This window comes from Hevea brasiliensis, chromosome 9 (assembly GCF_030052815.1).
Source record: "Hevea brasiliensis isolate MT/VB/25A 57/8 chromosome 9, ASM3005281v1, whole genome shotgun sequence".
In the NCBI taxonomy this organism is placed as follows: Eukaryota; Viridiplantae; Streptophyta; class Magnoliopsida; order Malpighiales; family Euphorbiaceae; genus Hevea; species Hevea brasiliensis.
Window position 1 is genome coordinate 82,454,731 of NC_079501.1, and position 15,516 is coordinate 82,470,246.

General features: G+C 32.6%; 2 protein-coding genes across 3 annotated transcripts in view; one reads left to right on the plus strand and one right to left on the minus strand.

Annotated features, from left to right (window-relative positions):
- The first annotated feature begins 1,149 nt into the window (after positions 1-1,149).
- LOC110653443 (outer envelope pore protein 37, chloroplastic) lies at positions 1,150-5,969 on the plus strand. The gene is made up of 6 exons (XM_021809084.2): positions 1,150-1,773; positions 2,634-2,723; positions 2,978-3,148; positions 3,632-3,726; positions 4,756-4,876; positions 5,670-5,969. The coding sequence occupies exons 1-6, from the start codon at positions 1,324-1,326 to the stop codon at positions 5,802-5,804; spliced, it is 1,062 nt and encodes a 353-aa protein (XP_021664776.2). The 5' UTR covers positions 1,150-1,323; the 3' UTR covers positions 5,805-5,969.
- A 5,122-nt stretch (positions 5,970-11,091) lies between these two features.
- LOC110653441 (uncharacterized) overlaps positions 11,092-15,516 on the minus strand; it is a 35,897-nt gene continuing 31,472 nt past the window's right edge. For both annotated transcript variants that reach the window (XM_058153831.1, XM_058153830.1), the window contains exons 13-16: positions 14,192-14,307; positions 14,072-14,111; positions 11,783-11,963; positions 11,092-11,671 (exon numbers count right to left, since the gene is read on the minus strand). In XM_058153831.1, the coding sequence (XP_058009814.1) occupies positions 11,806-11,963; positions 14,072-14,111; positions 14,192-14,307 (314 nt within the window). In that variant the 3' untranslated portion in view covers positions 11,092-11,671; positions 11,783-11,805. The remainder of the gene's footprint in view (positions 11,672-11,782; positions 11,964-14,071; positions 14,112-14,191; positions 14,308-15,516) is intronic.

The window sequence follows — 15,516 nt, forward strand, 5'->3', positions numbered from 1 at the left end:
TATAATATTTTATAAGAAATCATACTTGTGTTAAAATAGATATATATAGCAATAATTTAATTAAGTTTAAATTTAATTTCCTTTAATGTTTTTTTTTGTTAGTATTAACATTTAATTAAAATAAAAAAAAAACTCTTTTATGTTGTTGATTTAACAAATTTTAAAATTAATAATAATCTTTGAATGATTTATATTATTTTTATTTTATTTTTATGAATTATAATCATTAAAATATTTAATTTTAATTAATATTCATAATTTTATAAATATTAACATATTATTTCATTGAAATAAAAAAATTTAGATGGAATTTAATTAAGTGATAAAATTTTTTAAATATATATAATAAATAACTAATTGTAAATATAAAATTGAAAAATTAAATACTAATGAAATATTTTATTTAGAGGTAAAAATTTTAAATTTATATTAACTCCAAAATTAAGAAATTTAAATTTATGTAAATTTTAAAATTAATTTAAATAATAAAAATATAATTATTATTAATTTTAAAAATTAAAAATAATTTAAATAAAGTCAATATTCTCTTCTATATATATATGAAGTATATATAAAGGAGATGACAATGGGTAGAAAAAGAGGTAGATTGTTAAAAAAATAAAAGGAAGAGATAGAGATTTGTAATTTTAAATAAATAAAAATTTACCTATTTTCCTATAAATGCTTAAAAAAAAGAGATAAATAGATAAATATTATTTTTTATATACAAAATAATATAAATATTTATTTTGATAATTATATTAAATAATAAAATATTAATTTTAATCAAGTTAAATAAAATTAATTGATTGACTATAAATAAAATAAAATTATAAAATTAATAAAATTAAAAAATTTTAAACTTTTTAATTATTAAAATTATACTATATTAATAATAATATATAAAATAATAATATTTTTATTATATCAATCATTACATGTATCTAACATATTAAAAAGATAAATATTTTAATTATGTTAAGCATCACATAATCACCTATTTTTATAATTACAATAAATATTAAATTTTTAAATTAAATTAAAATTAAAAAATTAATTATAATTACAAAAAGCTTAAAATTTTGAATTTTTTTTTATGACATTTGCCCTTTTTGAAATTTGAACACAAGTTCAAATAAGAATGGGACAATTTGAACATTTGAACCAAAAAAATATCAGGGAAATCTCTCATCTAAATTTCCGCCACCATCCAAAAATCCAAAGTCCACTCTTGCTCTCTACCAGACACACAGAGAAGAGAGGAGACTACACAAGCAAACAAATTAAAGAGATCACTTCATAGATAACAATCAACGACAATCAATGGCTGAATCACCACCAACGCTTTCTCTTCCTCCTCCTCCTCCTCCTCCTCCTCAGCCTATTCACATGGTCCCTCCCATCGCATCTGCAGATCCACCTCCTCCACTCCTACACCCTCTCCAATCCCCACCGCCGCCACCTCTACCTCCACCTTCACCGCGTTCTTCACTTCCCATTTTCTTCAAGAGACCCTCGGCTAGGGTCACCTCAGAGTTTGACAGTGATAGTTCCTTATTATTCCATAAGGTCTCATGTAAGTTGTTTGATAGCTTGGTTAAACTCAAGCTCTCTTTCCAGAACAACAACAAAGGAGAGGTCTCTGAACCCCAAATTACCTTCACTTCGAAACTCCTCTCCATTCACTATGATCTTGCTGACCAAAATGCTCTTATCAAGGGCTCCTTTGATGTGGGTCCCGCTTTGCAAATCAGGGCTGCCCATGATGTCAAGGTCCTCGCCTCTCTTTCTATCCTTCTTGCTAGACAGTAGATAATGTGGGTTTCTTGGTAGGCGCTACAAGTTTATACGTGTAAAAGAGTTGAAACACGGGGATAATTGTGAATGTGATTAACATTTTATAGGCCAATGTATGAAATCATGCATGGATGTGTGTGAATCTAGGCCTCTTTATGTGTGCTTTTTTCTTAAAGTGTTTTGATGCAATTCTGAGATATGGGTCCTGTGGTTAAGAGTGTAATTTTACAAATAAATTGATACAATTCAAAATTTATTGCTTCTTTCATGTAGAAGATCGCTTCTCAGCTGATAACCTTGTTCAGGGTCTGTCCTAACTCCAAAATAGGGAGAAGCAGTATTGCTTTTTGTTTACATTCCCTTGATGGCTATCTTATGATTTTAAGCTGCTTTCTAGTATATCGATGGTTTCTATAGTTTTACATCCAATGGAATTAACCTTAGCTATATGCTCGCTAAAGCTAAAATCTTTGTTTTACGTTGGTCAGTTTTCAAATGCAAGAGTATTTTCCCTTGATAACAATGATTGCTGTACTCAATTTGTAGAAAATTTTGTTCTTTATGCCTTGGATATCATGATGTATTTTTGTTTCACTTTCATGTGTAATTCATATAGTCTTGAAAGGAAGCTTCTGGCTACTTAGATTGGTATTTTTGCATTGCTTTACTATTCTTAAGTATTTTACTTATATAGTAGGGATATTTACTTCTGGAAAATTAAGGATCTTCTCTTGGTTTGATATACATATCTCCTTTTATGATGCATGCAATTCAAATGTCAGTTAGAGTTGTAGAACACCGTTCATATATTTGACATTGGCATATTTTTCCTTTAGGCTCAACAAGGAGAGTTGTCAATGCTTGCAAAGCTTGCTGATCCTGCCTATGCTCTTGAGCTGTCATCTCCTGTTCCAACAATTGGTTTGGTAAGTATGATCGTTGGCATGCTGTGGGATAGCTAGAGAGTGCTCTGCACTCTGCAGCCTCGTGTGGCGTCTATTATAGACAGCTACTTAGTGTTCCATTATTAGTTGACGTGCAAATTTCCTTTTCTTACATTCTTAGTGCTGTGGAATGCTTGTTTGGGGATAATGGATGAAACAAGATAATTTCTCTCGTCCACCCTTCTGGTCCTCCCTCCTGGTTTTTGTTAATCTTTATGGTTATCCTAATTTTGCAGCCAAGAGCAACCTTGAAATTCCCCCTTGGCGAGGTTTCACTTGAGGAGAGAGAAGATGAGGAAGTGAAAAGAACATTGTCAATAGGTGGAATTGTCAAAGGCCAGATTCTGAATGGACTATGCTCTGCTCAATTCAATGATGAAGATTTGAAACTAAGATATGCTTACAAGGTGGTTTCTTTTCTGAATGATAAATCATCATAATCTTCCATTACTTTTCTCTTTTTGAGTTGAGAGATTTGAAAGCAACATCATTTCTTAGAGGTGTTTCAGCCACTAACTTAATCAATTTTACTCGCGTTCTCCTCATGACTATTAGCTGTCCTATCTTTGTGATTGCTGCTGCAGTATTATTAATCTTATGTTACTAAATTTTGATAAAATGGATGGGATAATGTACAACTTAACTTAACTCAACTCAACTAAGTCTTTATACCAAAAATTTGGGGTCGGCTATATGGATTCTCTTTCTCCACTCTAAACGATTTTGGGTTAAATCCTCGGAAATGTGTAAGGATGGGATAATGTACATGTTAAAAAATTGGCCTAGGTGATTGTTGTGTTGGTAGCATTCTTCATGGGTTGCTTTGCATGGTTATCTTTAATTGCCCTGTTGTCAATTATATGTTGTTGAGGGTTTTGAAATATTTGCAGGATGAAGAACTTTCATTTATCCCTAGCATTTCTCTGCCTTCAAATGCTTTATCATTTGCATTCAAGCGTCGGATCAGTCCCAATAATAAGTTGAGGTTAGAAGACTCTTGAGGCTTACGATTCTGTGATTGGAATTTACTATTTTAACAAGATAAATTGGCTTGTTATGAATAAGTTGTATTTTGGGATAGTCTGCGCTTTGGATAGAAACATTAGGTAAGAATCATCACTAGAAGTAAGGGAGATGAGCAAAGATGGATGATCCTGCTTTAGACTCACTACTGGCCCGATCAATAGGTCATGACATTTGTAGGAAACCTTCCAGTTTGTTTACTTTTATAATCTTGGAATTATCAATAAATTACAACTAGCATTTAGAAGCAATCCACAGATATTTTCATCAGTATAAGTGGCTTAAGCATAGTTGGAGATGCAAATGCTGATAGTAAGCTGAAAACATCTGAAGTTTGACAGTAATTTAGCTATGCTGAAATGCTCTTGAATTGCATGCTTAGATGCATGTGGATGCAGCTAATGTTATAATGTTGATTTCATGACAGCAACTAACTAGATTTCAGGATTTAATTTGCTTGGATTCAAAGTATGGGTTTGGTCACAAGCAGGTTTGCTGGAAGTCATTGTCCCTTGCATATGGGGAGTCATCATCCAAGTACCCATGTTAGTTCTAACTTCTAAGCGTATAGGATAAAGCAAAAACTAAGTGCCATAAATTTAACAGCATCAATAAATGTACATGGTGTAGTTCTCAATAGAACAAAGGTCTCAAGAAGGTGGATTGCCCACTTTTAAGAAGTCTGTGAGACCTATATTTACAATGTAAAGGAATGTTCAATGAAGCCTATACTTATTTTCTGTTTTTTAATGAATTTGCTAAAAGTGAAAAGTCCCAAACAATTCCAGAAGTAGAGAAATGGAAATTAAACTTTGGTAACATGCTTCAAGTTGCAGGCTTGCTGTATGGATTGATGATCTAAAAAAATTTTTTTTTTTTATGATATCAAATAGGTTGTAGAAATTTTTTTTATCATTGTCATTTCCCCCCTCCAAGAGTCGTGTACTTTTAATTTGGTTTCTCATTTTTTTGGTTCATAAATATGATCCAGCTACTGGTACAATTTTGACTACAACAACTGGAGTGCTGTGTACAAACACACATATGGCAAGGATTATAAATTTAAAGCTGGCTATGATTCAGATGTGCGCCTTGGTTGGGCTTCACTTTGGGTAAGTGTTAATGTTTCCTCAATTTTGTTGCTGCTTATCTTTGGCATTACAAAATTTAACTTTTATTTGTTGATCACATCATCTTCATTGCCATTGTCATTGTCATCGTCTTATCAATTACATGATACTAGAGATTTATGCTAATCATAAATAAGGTGAATGTGAAAATGTTAGTGAGCTCTCACCTCTCAACAATCAGTATCGTTCATTGCATCCAATCAATTTAGGTCATGCTTTCAGCTTTTTTATGAAGATGTGGTTTGTGACCATTCCTTGAACATTAGAAGTGGGAGGAAATTACCATGTGATTCACTGCAGCATTGTAGTTTTACAGCTATACATATCAGCAGCTCAAACTTAGTGCAGTCTTGAGGCTTTTTAGTGATCTTACAAGTTTCAACATGGATTGTGAATCAGGAACTCTGCGATTTTTTCCATGTTTGTTTTTCCACTGTCATCAGAGAGCTTTTTAAATTGGTGGCTTAGACCATTTAAATTTCAATATACTTTAATAATGGCCACAGTGGTACACATGTTAAAATTGTATAGCCTTTTGTCATCTGTCATCCAATGGAATTTCAGGTTGAATACTGGCTAGAGTATCATGAGAGTGCTTGCTTAGGTAAACTTTCTAGGATATCTTGGTAGTTGGACATTCAAAGTTAAGTTGAAAATTTCTACCCTTTCTGCAACTGAGAGCTTTTGTTAAACCTTCGCTGTAATTTTTTGTTGTATGAAGTTTCAAAACTAGGTGTTGGTGTGAGTTCATAATGCATAATGTCATTGTTATTAGGTTGGAGATGAAGGTGGAAAGGCCAAGACTGCCCCGATGAAGATGAAAGTCCAATTTATGCTACAAGTGCCGCAAGATGATATCAGATCCTCAGCATTAATGTTCCGTGTTAAAAAGAGATGGGACATAGGGTAGGTTTGTGCTGAGAGCTGCTCTTTTCTCACACATTGTGGGTTCGATATGAGTAGTTCTGGGTGATGTTCCAATGTAATGCATATTGCTACATAATGACAACAAATGGTTTTTATAAGTTTGTTATTTGGGAAAATGAAAATCATAAATACGTGATTAAATTGGCAAGCTAGAGTATCCATCAACATCAAGTGAGGAATATCCAGCTAATTTCTGGAGAGGCTAACTGCAGGAGTCTGCTTAGTTACCATGTTGACTGGATCTGTGATGCAGTAATTTCTTGCCCAGGCTAAGCTTGCTGACTGGAAGACTTAGCAAATGCTGGAGCTATGCAGCGTGCCTGTTATCTTGAGATGCTTTGTTGGCACTCAAGTCCAGAGTGCAAAAGAATTATTGAAGGCAACTTTTAAGTACAACTTTCATTAATATGATTATTTCAGGCTCAAGATCAACTGTCCACATTTTTGCAATCCAAAGCTTACTTTTCCTAAAGAGTTGCATTTTGATTGCAAGATTTTACATTTTGGTAAGAGAACCTGAACCTCTAAATGCTGAAGGAAACATCTCTTCCTCAACTGCCAGCGACTGAGCAAACAACATGAGTATATCTGCAAATCTGCCTTGAATGAGGAGAACAAAATAGCATCGTCAAGGGAAAAGAGTTTAAAGTGGGAATTGTACCAAAGTGGGAATTGCTATGTTAGGGAGAAGTCATTCAAGATCCAGTTGAGTAAACCTATGTTTGATAAACTATATGAAGCATTTTATTGCATTTTTCAACGTATACAAAATAAAATTAGCATTGATAGAACCAATTCAAGGAAACTCTTTCCATCTTCTAAGTGAATATGGCTAAAACTTTTTTGGTAAATTACAATTTAATTTCTGAGATTTGATAAAATTTACAATTTAATCTTTTATTTTCAAAATCAAACAATTTAGCCATTGAAATTTAATAAAACTTACAGTTTAGTTTTTACAGTTAGAATTTTGTTAAGTTATTACTAATTTTAGTAAAAATAATCAAAATGTTTTATCTTTATGTAACATCCCTAATTTTTAAATTTATTATTTTTGGGTAAATATTAATATTTTAATTTTAATTAAATTTTAGGAAATTATTTGAAATTTTTTGAATTTTCGAAATCGGGTTTGATTTCCCAAAAATATAAAACTTTGATAATTTTTAAAAATTTTAAAATCCACGTGGCAAAATTAAAAATATATTTAGAGTCTACAAATTTTTCTGAGTTTTCTAGAATTTTTTCGAAATTTTTTGGCATCGTTTTCAGTCCCAAGGTTGAGTAAAAATTCAAAATTTTGTATCTTGAATCGGACCGGCCGAATCGAACCGGTCGAATCGGACCGGCTTCTTTTTCCTTTTTATTTCTCCCCGCGCGCGTCCCAACCTCTCCTTCTCTCTCTCCCGTTTTCTCTCTCCTCCCTCCTCTCCTCGCCGACCAGCCGCCACCCAGCCCTCTCCACCTCGCCGGCGTGCCACCCCAGCCTCCCCCCATCACTGGCCGCCGCCTGGAACTCCGGGAAACCGCGCGCGAAGCTGCGCAACGCATAGCGCACCGCTTTGTCTTTCAGACCGAAATCCGGCCGATCTGGCCACCGATTGGGCCGGGTCTTGTGTCAAACAACATCTATACCTCGAGAGCTTTCTATAGACACCAAGAACACCAAAATCCATTGAGCGGTTTGTCCAATTTTTGTCCGGAAAGTTTTAGCCCATTTTGACTTTTGGGCTAGATTTCTCGCAAACCTTGAACCCCACGAGGAAACTGAGAGTACAAGAGAGCTTCACTCGTCGAGAGCCAATATAAATTTCGAAATTTTCTGACACCGTTTTTCGGTGGGTCCTATGGAACTTCGTAGTGTTTTTCCGAGCATTAAATGAGTTTAGAAAATTTCGCAAAATTTATGTACTAACCCCCGTGTTGTGGGCTTCGTGTAGGTATCTTCAATTTGCAGAAATTCGACAATTGTCCGGGTCTGTGAATTTTCGACCAGACAGACCGACTACCGAAAAAGTCTTGGAATCAGATCGAGATTTTGGCTACCCCACCATTGTCAGACGTCTCGAGCGCGTCCCCGGATTCGGAATGTGCATAGGTAAACCAGAACTTTACTTTTTCGTAATTTTCTAGTGCGTAAATGAGATTAAAAATCCATAAAATATTCGTGGTAGCTCAGAAAATTATGATTCTTTTTGCATTAGCCTAGTAATATTGCTAAGGACCGCAGGGCAAAGTTTTAGAATTTTAGAGTTTATTTGGGTAATTTTTGTAAAAAGGGTCAATTATAAGGACTAAACTGTAATTTTACATGTTGTGATTGATGACTGTTTGGATGGGCCCAGGAGGGACTGTGTGATATGATTGAGTTGTAGGTGTATGGTTGGTGGATATAGAAGTGTGTTTTAAATCCATTTGCAGGTTGGGTAGGTCCTAGGTATAGGGGAGACTCTGCCGGATTTTCGATACGACTTAGGACGTATTTGGTCTTTTCTTAGTTTGTATTGAGTCAATTGTATTAAATAATTATAATAAAATTAAAATTGTCGTCGTGAGCCGACACCTTCTTTCTCTTCCGCCACAAAGGATCACAAGTCTGTGAGTAAAATATTAATTTTAATTGTAATTTCGATATTATTATATGTTCAAGCATGCCCATGCATCACTTATATGCATATATCTATGTAGTTAAACTCTAGGCACGTTTTATGTTGCATTCACAACTGTTAAAGTGCCATGGATGTTGTTGTGGTAATTTGGAGCAGTGTGCGTGCGTTGGTGTGCGTGTGATGTGGTGTTGACTATGGATAGGACGGGTAGATAAGGCTTGAGTTCTTCACTGGGACCTCGATTTGGTTTATTAAGTGAAAGTCCGGCTTGAGTTCTTCGCTGGCACAGGTTGGATTTAAGAGAGCTGTATAGGGGATCAGCTCCCATATATTTATGATTTGATATTACTAGGTGTGTGAGTGTTCCAAATTACCTTTTTGCTGTTATGATGTGAAAATATTGCTGATGTTGCATATCACTCTATAGGGTGCATTAGCTTTAGATAGTTATAGAGATTATGGTTAAAATTGATATTTTACTCTCTGAGTCGAACGCTCACTACTGTTCAATATTTTTGCAGGCCACAGGAGGATATTTTTGAGGTTAACCTGCTTTTCTCCCTCGCAGGTCGTTTATTAATGTTTGTAAAAATCTGTTAACTCTTAGAATTTTCGCATGTGTTAGAAATATTTATTTGAATTGGATCTGTAATATAAATTGTCATTTTGGACTTGTAAACTTATTATTTTATGCATGTGTATTGGGCTGGATGAGGGAGCTGAGCTCCCATTTATTTTTATGTTGTTATGAGTATGTGGAGGGTGAGCTGAGCTCCCGAATTGATTATATATTGTGTTTATAGGTCGGATGAGTCAAAAACTCCCCGTTGAAAGGTCTATTTTATGGCCGGACTCTGTTCGGTTGAATTCTTGAAATTGGGCCCAAATGGGCCTTAGAGTTGGGTTAAGAAATAGTTAGGCTTACTACGGGCCTCAGGGGCTTTAGGCTGGCCCAGGTCCTAGTGCCGATCCAGCCCATAGGTTGGGTTGTGACACTTTATTTTTAATCTAAAAATAATTTAGTACTTGAAGTTTTTTTATTAATAATTTAGCTCTTATATTTTTAAAATGTGGATCGCATAAAATTAAAAAATTTTAAAGTTAAATAATTACAATATGAATTAATTACTTTCAGACTCTTAAAAATTTTGTTTAATTACAAAAATAATCCACACATTTCATAAATTGATCCTTAAATATTATAAATAAACTCTTATAATTTTATAAAAGTCTATTTCTGCCATTTTATATATGTAATATTTTCATATATTATATTATATTATTATATATGAAAAATATATATATGAATATGGACAAATTGTTATTAAAATACAAAATTCAAAAACTAAATTGTTTTTAGATTGAAAATAGAGTTAAAAATATTTTGGTATTTTTACTAAATTTAATGGGAAATTAACCGTAATTTTAATGGTAGAGACTAATTTATAGGTTTATTAAAATGTCAATGATTAAATTACTTGATTTTAAAACCATATGACTAATTCATAAATTTAACCAAATCTCATGGACTAAATTGTTAATAAAATAAATTTCATGAACTAAATTATTTTTATATTGAAAATATAATTAAGGGTATTTTGATCGCTTTGCTAAAATTAGCAATAACTTAATTGAAATTTAACGGTAGGACTAAGTTACAGGTTTTGTTAAATCTCAAGTATTAAATTGCAGTACTTTTGAAAATATAAAAACTGAATTATAAATTTTGTCAAAACTTAGAGATTAAATTATAATTTGCTCAATTTTTTTTACAAATGGATGTCCCTATTGGATTCATGTATGCACTTGCACTGAAAGGCTTAAAAAGGCCTGAAATTTATTTCCCTCAAGTGAATCGTTCACTAAACTGATAATAGAAAATACTTGGTTTGACTATGAATTTTATTTTATTTTTTTTAGAATGTTTACACTAATAAAGACACCTTTTCAAATGCTTATTTGACAAATTCACATGTGAAAAAGTTTGCTTTCCCATCACGATAATTAGTAGAACATAAATCTGTTATCTAACAAGAAGCATTACAGAAAAAAAAAAAAAAAAAAACTTCATATGTTGCTCAATTGCTCATATTCGTACCTGGAATTCAGTCATGATGAAGATTACTGTATGGATTACTTCATTGTCCAGGCTTTCTTCTGTACATGCATTAAAAGAAAGGATACAAGTTTCCATCATGTTTTTCATTTTCGTTGTCCAAATTCTGTCAACGAATAGCTGTTAGAATTGTTGTTAAGAAAAACTCTTCAAATATGTTAATTTAAGGATATTGAAAGTTAGTTTACAGTTAAATTTGATATTTTAATTATAAAAACTTCAAAAACAATAAATAGTTAACCTTTATTTAAGAGAATCTTTTTCAACTCATATTTGAGAGTAGAAGATTATTTAATGTATGATTTTTAAAAAATTTTAAAAGTTTTTAAAAATATTTATTTTTCAACATTAAATTAGTGAATTAATAAAATTTCATTTTTAAAATCTCTAAATACCTTTAGAAAACCACATTTTCTTAATCATGAAAAACCTTACATTGAAAAATTTTCCTTTATAAAAAAATATTACTTCACCTCATACCACACAGAATGTAAAATGATACTTTGTAAAATGTGCTTTTTGACCTCCCAAATGATAGTATAAAGTATTTTTTAACTACTGGGCAACTCTACATATTAATAATAATAAATGAACCCTAAATATTACAACTCTGTTTCAATGCAAGAGTTATTATTCTAGTTAAAGTGAACTCTTAATTTAGCACGTACTTCACAGTCAAAACACATCTCAGACAAAAACAGCCACGCAAATTGTGCACAGAACTAGATATTCCCTGCCCCAGATAGGGGATAAATGTTCAATAAATACATAAAAACATGGACAACACTAACTGCAGTCTGAAAAATTGTCTGTCGTAGCACCAAATTGATACACCTGTATGCTCCAAGACTCGGGGAAAAAGTGCAAGTTCTGATCATATATTAGATGATGCCATTGTTTACTTTTGTCCACCAAGCATAACTGCAAATTAATCGACTTGCCACTTCCAGTGTCAGGGATGAAAACCCATGATTTGATCTTTCATGTCCAGGAAATTTTTCTTTGCGGCAAAGCATTTGTAATTCCAGCAGCCTGATGAGGCCTGGCTCTCTGGGGACAAGTGGTGCATTTTGACTATCCAGACAGCTATTGAAATTTTGCCACAATATTTGAAATCTGACAAACCTAGAACACGCAAGTTTAAACCTGAAATTTTCAGATTCTTTGCAAGGACCTGAACTGCCATAAAAATTGATGATTCGAAAATGAATAAAAGGACAGGGGAGAGAAAACAACCTGCATACGCTGATGTGAGCATGTCAATCATCATCATCATCATCATCATCATCATCTTGCTCATAAATCTGATACTCTCCATCACTACTGTCAGCATCCTGTATTTTATCACCACTGGCATCCACTGGTTGAAAGCTATCAAAGAGCTCTTGCAAATAGCTTCTTGAGTTGTTCCCCATATCTAGACCCAGTCAATATAGGATTATACAAAGCATCAAGATAAGGACAGATTTGGCAATGGTGGGGAAGAAAGACAGACTCCTGAGATAATTAAGATTTACATAATTAATTACAGTGAGAAGATTCCAGTTGTTTCTTCCTGAAAAAAGAAGGAAAGAATGAGGAAACTCTGCAAGGCACCTTGTCTCACCCAAAAGATCTTGTTCTATTGTTGAAAGTATGAAAACCTTCAAATTTTGAAGTTGCATCAAAAGAAGCAAAATACTATTAACTGATCCTTTTTTTTGGTTCAAGTATGCTACCTATTGGGACTTCATTTACATAACATGGGTAGTTCTTTCCCACTACATAAATCCCCCTTCGCCCAAATTCCAGTGATTAAAAACTGGGCCTTTGAAGTTAGAAACCATAAAAATTATTTCATTCTCAACTTCAAATGCACAGAAACAATTTGAACTCTCAAATCTTTTACTGGAAAATGATTATGTTGGATGTTATGCATTGACTCATGCATGAAAGAGAGACTATACCACAACTATATATCACAAGACTCAGGACAATGCATCAACTCACTAACAACTTCTTTCAACAATGTGCTATGATTCTTAAGAAGTTTTAGCTTCGTATTCGCTTAGGTTCAAGTACACACTCAAATGTACCACATCAATTTTCTGAGACTTCCATTTTGGTGCTGTCTAAATCAAAGAAACAGAACAATGTGCTTCATTAACTCTTCAAAAGAAATGGAACAAAAAAAAATTAAAGAGAAAAGTGATGCAGAACAAGCTCTAATACCAAATTGATGTAGAAAAACTGGAACAAAGGGATTAAAGGAATGAGAAACAAATTCTCAAAAAGAAAGAGAGAAATTCTCAAATTTTGTTAATTCTCAATAAAAATATCATAATAAAACTCTCCAATAAAATGCTAAGGAATAGGTATTTATAGTTTATCAACAAGTCCTATTAGTAACAAATTAGGAATACTAAACAAACTCAAGCTAGGAAAATAATAAGCTTAGTACAACAATAACCACAACTAAACCTCAATCCTAATCTAGTTGGAGTTGACCATATAGATCTTTTTTCACCATTCAACTCTGTTTAAAATTAATTCTACATTAATATCTAAAAATTGTAAATCTTTTGATACTAATTCCCTCCATACCATTACAAATCTTTCCCTTTCCATTCTCACTCCTTCCACCACTAATTCATCCCAAACCTAATATTCCCAAATAATTATAATAGAATTCCTAAATAACAGAAATCTAAGAGCTTGTTTACTTATGGAAAATAATTCTCTATTTTTCAGTTTCTAATTTCTAAGAAAACTTTAGTTTTCATCTTCTAAGGAAAACAAGGGAAAACATAAAAAACGCGTTCACCTGTCAATAATAGAAAATGGTTTTCTAATCCAAAAAATTTAAAAAAATTACATATTTCATAATTTAAAAAAAAAAATTATTATAAAAATGTTTAGAAACTTATTTTATTTTTAAAAATTTGTTAATATGTGTTATTCATTTATTTTATAATAATATGATTAATTTTATACAATAGCAACACCTAAGCCTTAATCTCAAACTAGTTGAGGTAGGCTGATGCTTAATTTTTATAATTGTAAATAAATATTTTCCTAAATAATTATTCAATTTTAGTTAAAGAAAAGTTATAGTATAATTTAGGTCATAGAAAAGTCATTATTTTCCATTTGGAAAGTAGTTCGAAAATATGACTTTTGCTATAAAGGAAAATAACTTGTTTTCTAAATATTAAATTTTGGAAAACTAGAAAACTAGATTTCAAATTTTCCATTTTGAAAGTTAGCAAATGCGAATATAAAACTCTGTTTTCCAATTTTCTCATAAAACTTTTCTAGAAAATTACTCTAGTCCTCCAAAAGTGACTGGCCCTAAACTTCTTAATTTTTACAATGAAAAATTAAATCAACATAATTCCTAAATTGAGTCTTCTTGGACTGCATCAAAAAGTATCTTATCAAATTGTGTAGCAATAATTTGTCAAACTTGCCTACAGGAAAAATCATTTCTTATTTGCACAATGCAAACCTAAAACAAAACAAGGGATAAGTATGAAGCAAGGATACATGAATGTGATAGCAAAGAGGCTTCATCATCGTCCCCAGCCTACCAACAGAAGAGTAAAGTCAAATATAAGTTAGAGAGGGAAATAGAAACATGAAAACAATAGAGGACTTTTTGCGTACCAGATCCAATGCTTCATATGCATCTAATTCCTCTTCAGGATCATCAGCCTCAATGTCATCTACCTCACCTTCATCAACAATGTTTTGATTTTCATTTGTTTCATCGCCTATGACTTCTGCATTGCAAATTTTTTTCCCCAAGAATTTTACCTTAAGAGTGTATTTGGTAGGTTAAATAAAATGCAAGAGAATGTGTTTGGTAGGTTAAATAAAATGCAAGAATTCAATTCAATTCATTTCTATTTCATTAATTTTCATGTTTGATAAGTACATAATTGCCAAAATTCAATTCTTTCAAATTAAGAAAAGTAAGTCCTTTTGGAAGAAATGATATCAGGCAAAAGGTGGTGCATTTTGCAAGAGTCCAATTCATTTAATGAGGCTCAAAATAAAAGCCCAGAACATCCTTAAGGAAATTAAATTTATCTTTTTGAAAAGAAAGGCCAAGTAGGAAGCAAATGCATTCATTTTGCTTTTCAATTGTTCCAAACATAGAATTCAAATGAATTCTATGACTTCAAAATATATTCCAAACACAAGAATTCTTTTATAAAATCATTTGAATTGAATATTATCGAAAGAATTTACTTGAATTCTACCAACTGAATTGTTTCAAACCAGGTATAAATGAGAAGGCAAGCAGAAAATAAATTTAATAGTAGACCCCACTATCTAACAGCACTCTTACAGTAGTAACCGCATTGTTATGTAAAGTCAATCAGTATATTATTTCTCTGTATATTCTGCATTCTATATTCCCATTTAGGATTTCTTATTTAGGATTTCTTCCTAATTAGTAGAACACAATTATAGGAATCAATTGTATATATATACCCATGTACAGATTAATTGAAATTAAGGAGAATCATCTCTTTCTACATGGTATCAGAGCAGGTCATTAATCTAGGGTGACTATTTGTTCTCACCACCTAGCTCATGAGAGACCTTGGCCGCCGACCGGCCGTTTCGACCCCGATCAACATCGCCCGCGTCGCCTCAACCCCCTCATTCCACCACTGTGTGCTGTTGCCTGATCCAGTACACCATTAAAGGACTTCTGAGGTTTGGCTCTCAGATCCTATTTCGACATTTGCTTGATTTGTGATTTTGGGTTATTTTGCTGCTATAAGTACTTTGGATTAGCATTTCGGTTAGTTTTCTTTGTCTCAACAAATGGCAGACAATAAGAATGTTATTTCTGATGTGATTTCGGTGATGACTAAGATCACGGAACACAAACTTAATGGTTCGAATTACCTGGAGTGGGGTAAGACTGTTAGGGTCTATTTGCGTAGCATTGATAAGGATGATCACCTTACTAAAGA

Coding starts and splice junctions, on each gene's coding strand:
- LOC110653443 (XM_021809084.2), top strand. CDS start 1,324: ATGGCTGAATCACCACCAACGCTTTCTCTTCCTCCTCCTCCTCCTCCT. Junction 1,774..2,633: donor GGGCTGCCCATGATGTCAAG/GTCCTCGCCTCT, acceptor TTTTTCCTTTAG/GCTCAACAAGGAGAGTTGTC. Junction 4,877..5,669: donor TTGGTTGGGCTTCACTTTGG/GTAAGTGTTAAT, acceptor CATTGTTATTAG/GTTGGAGATGAAGGTGGAAA.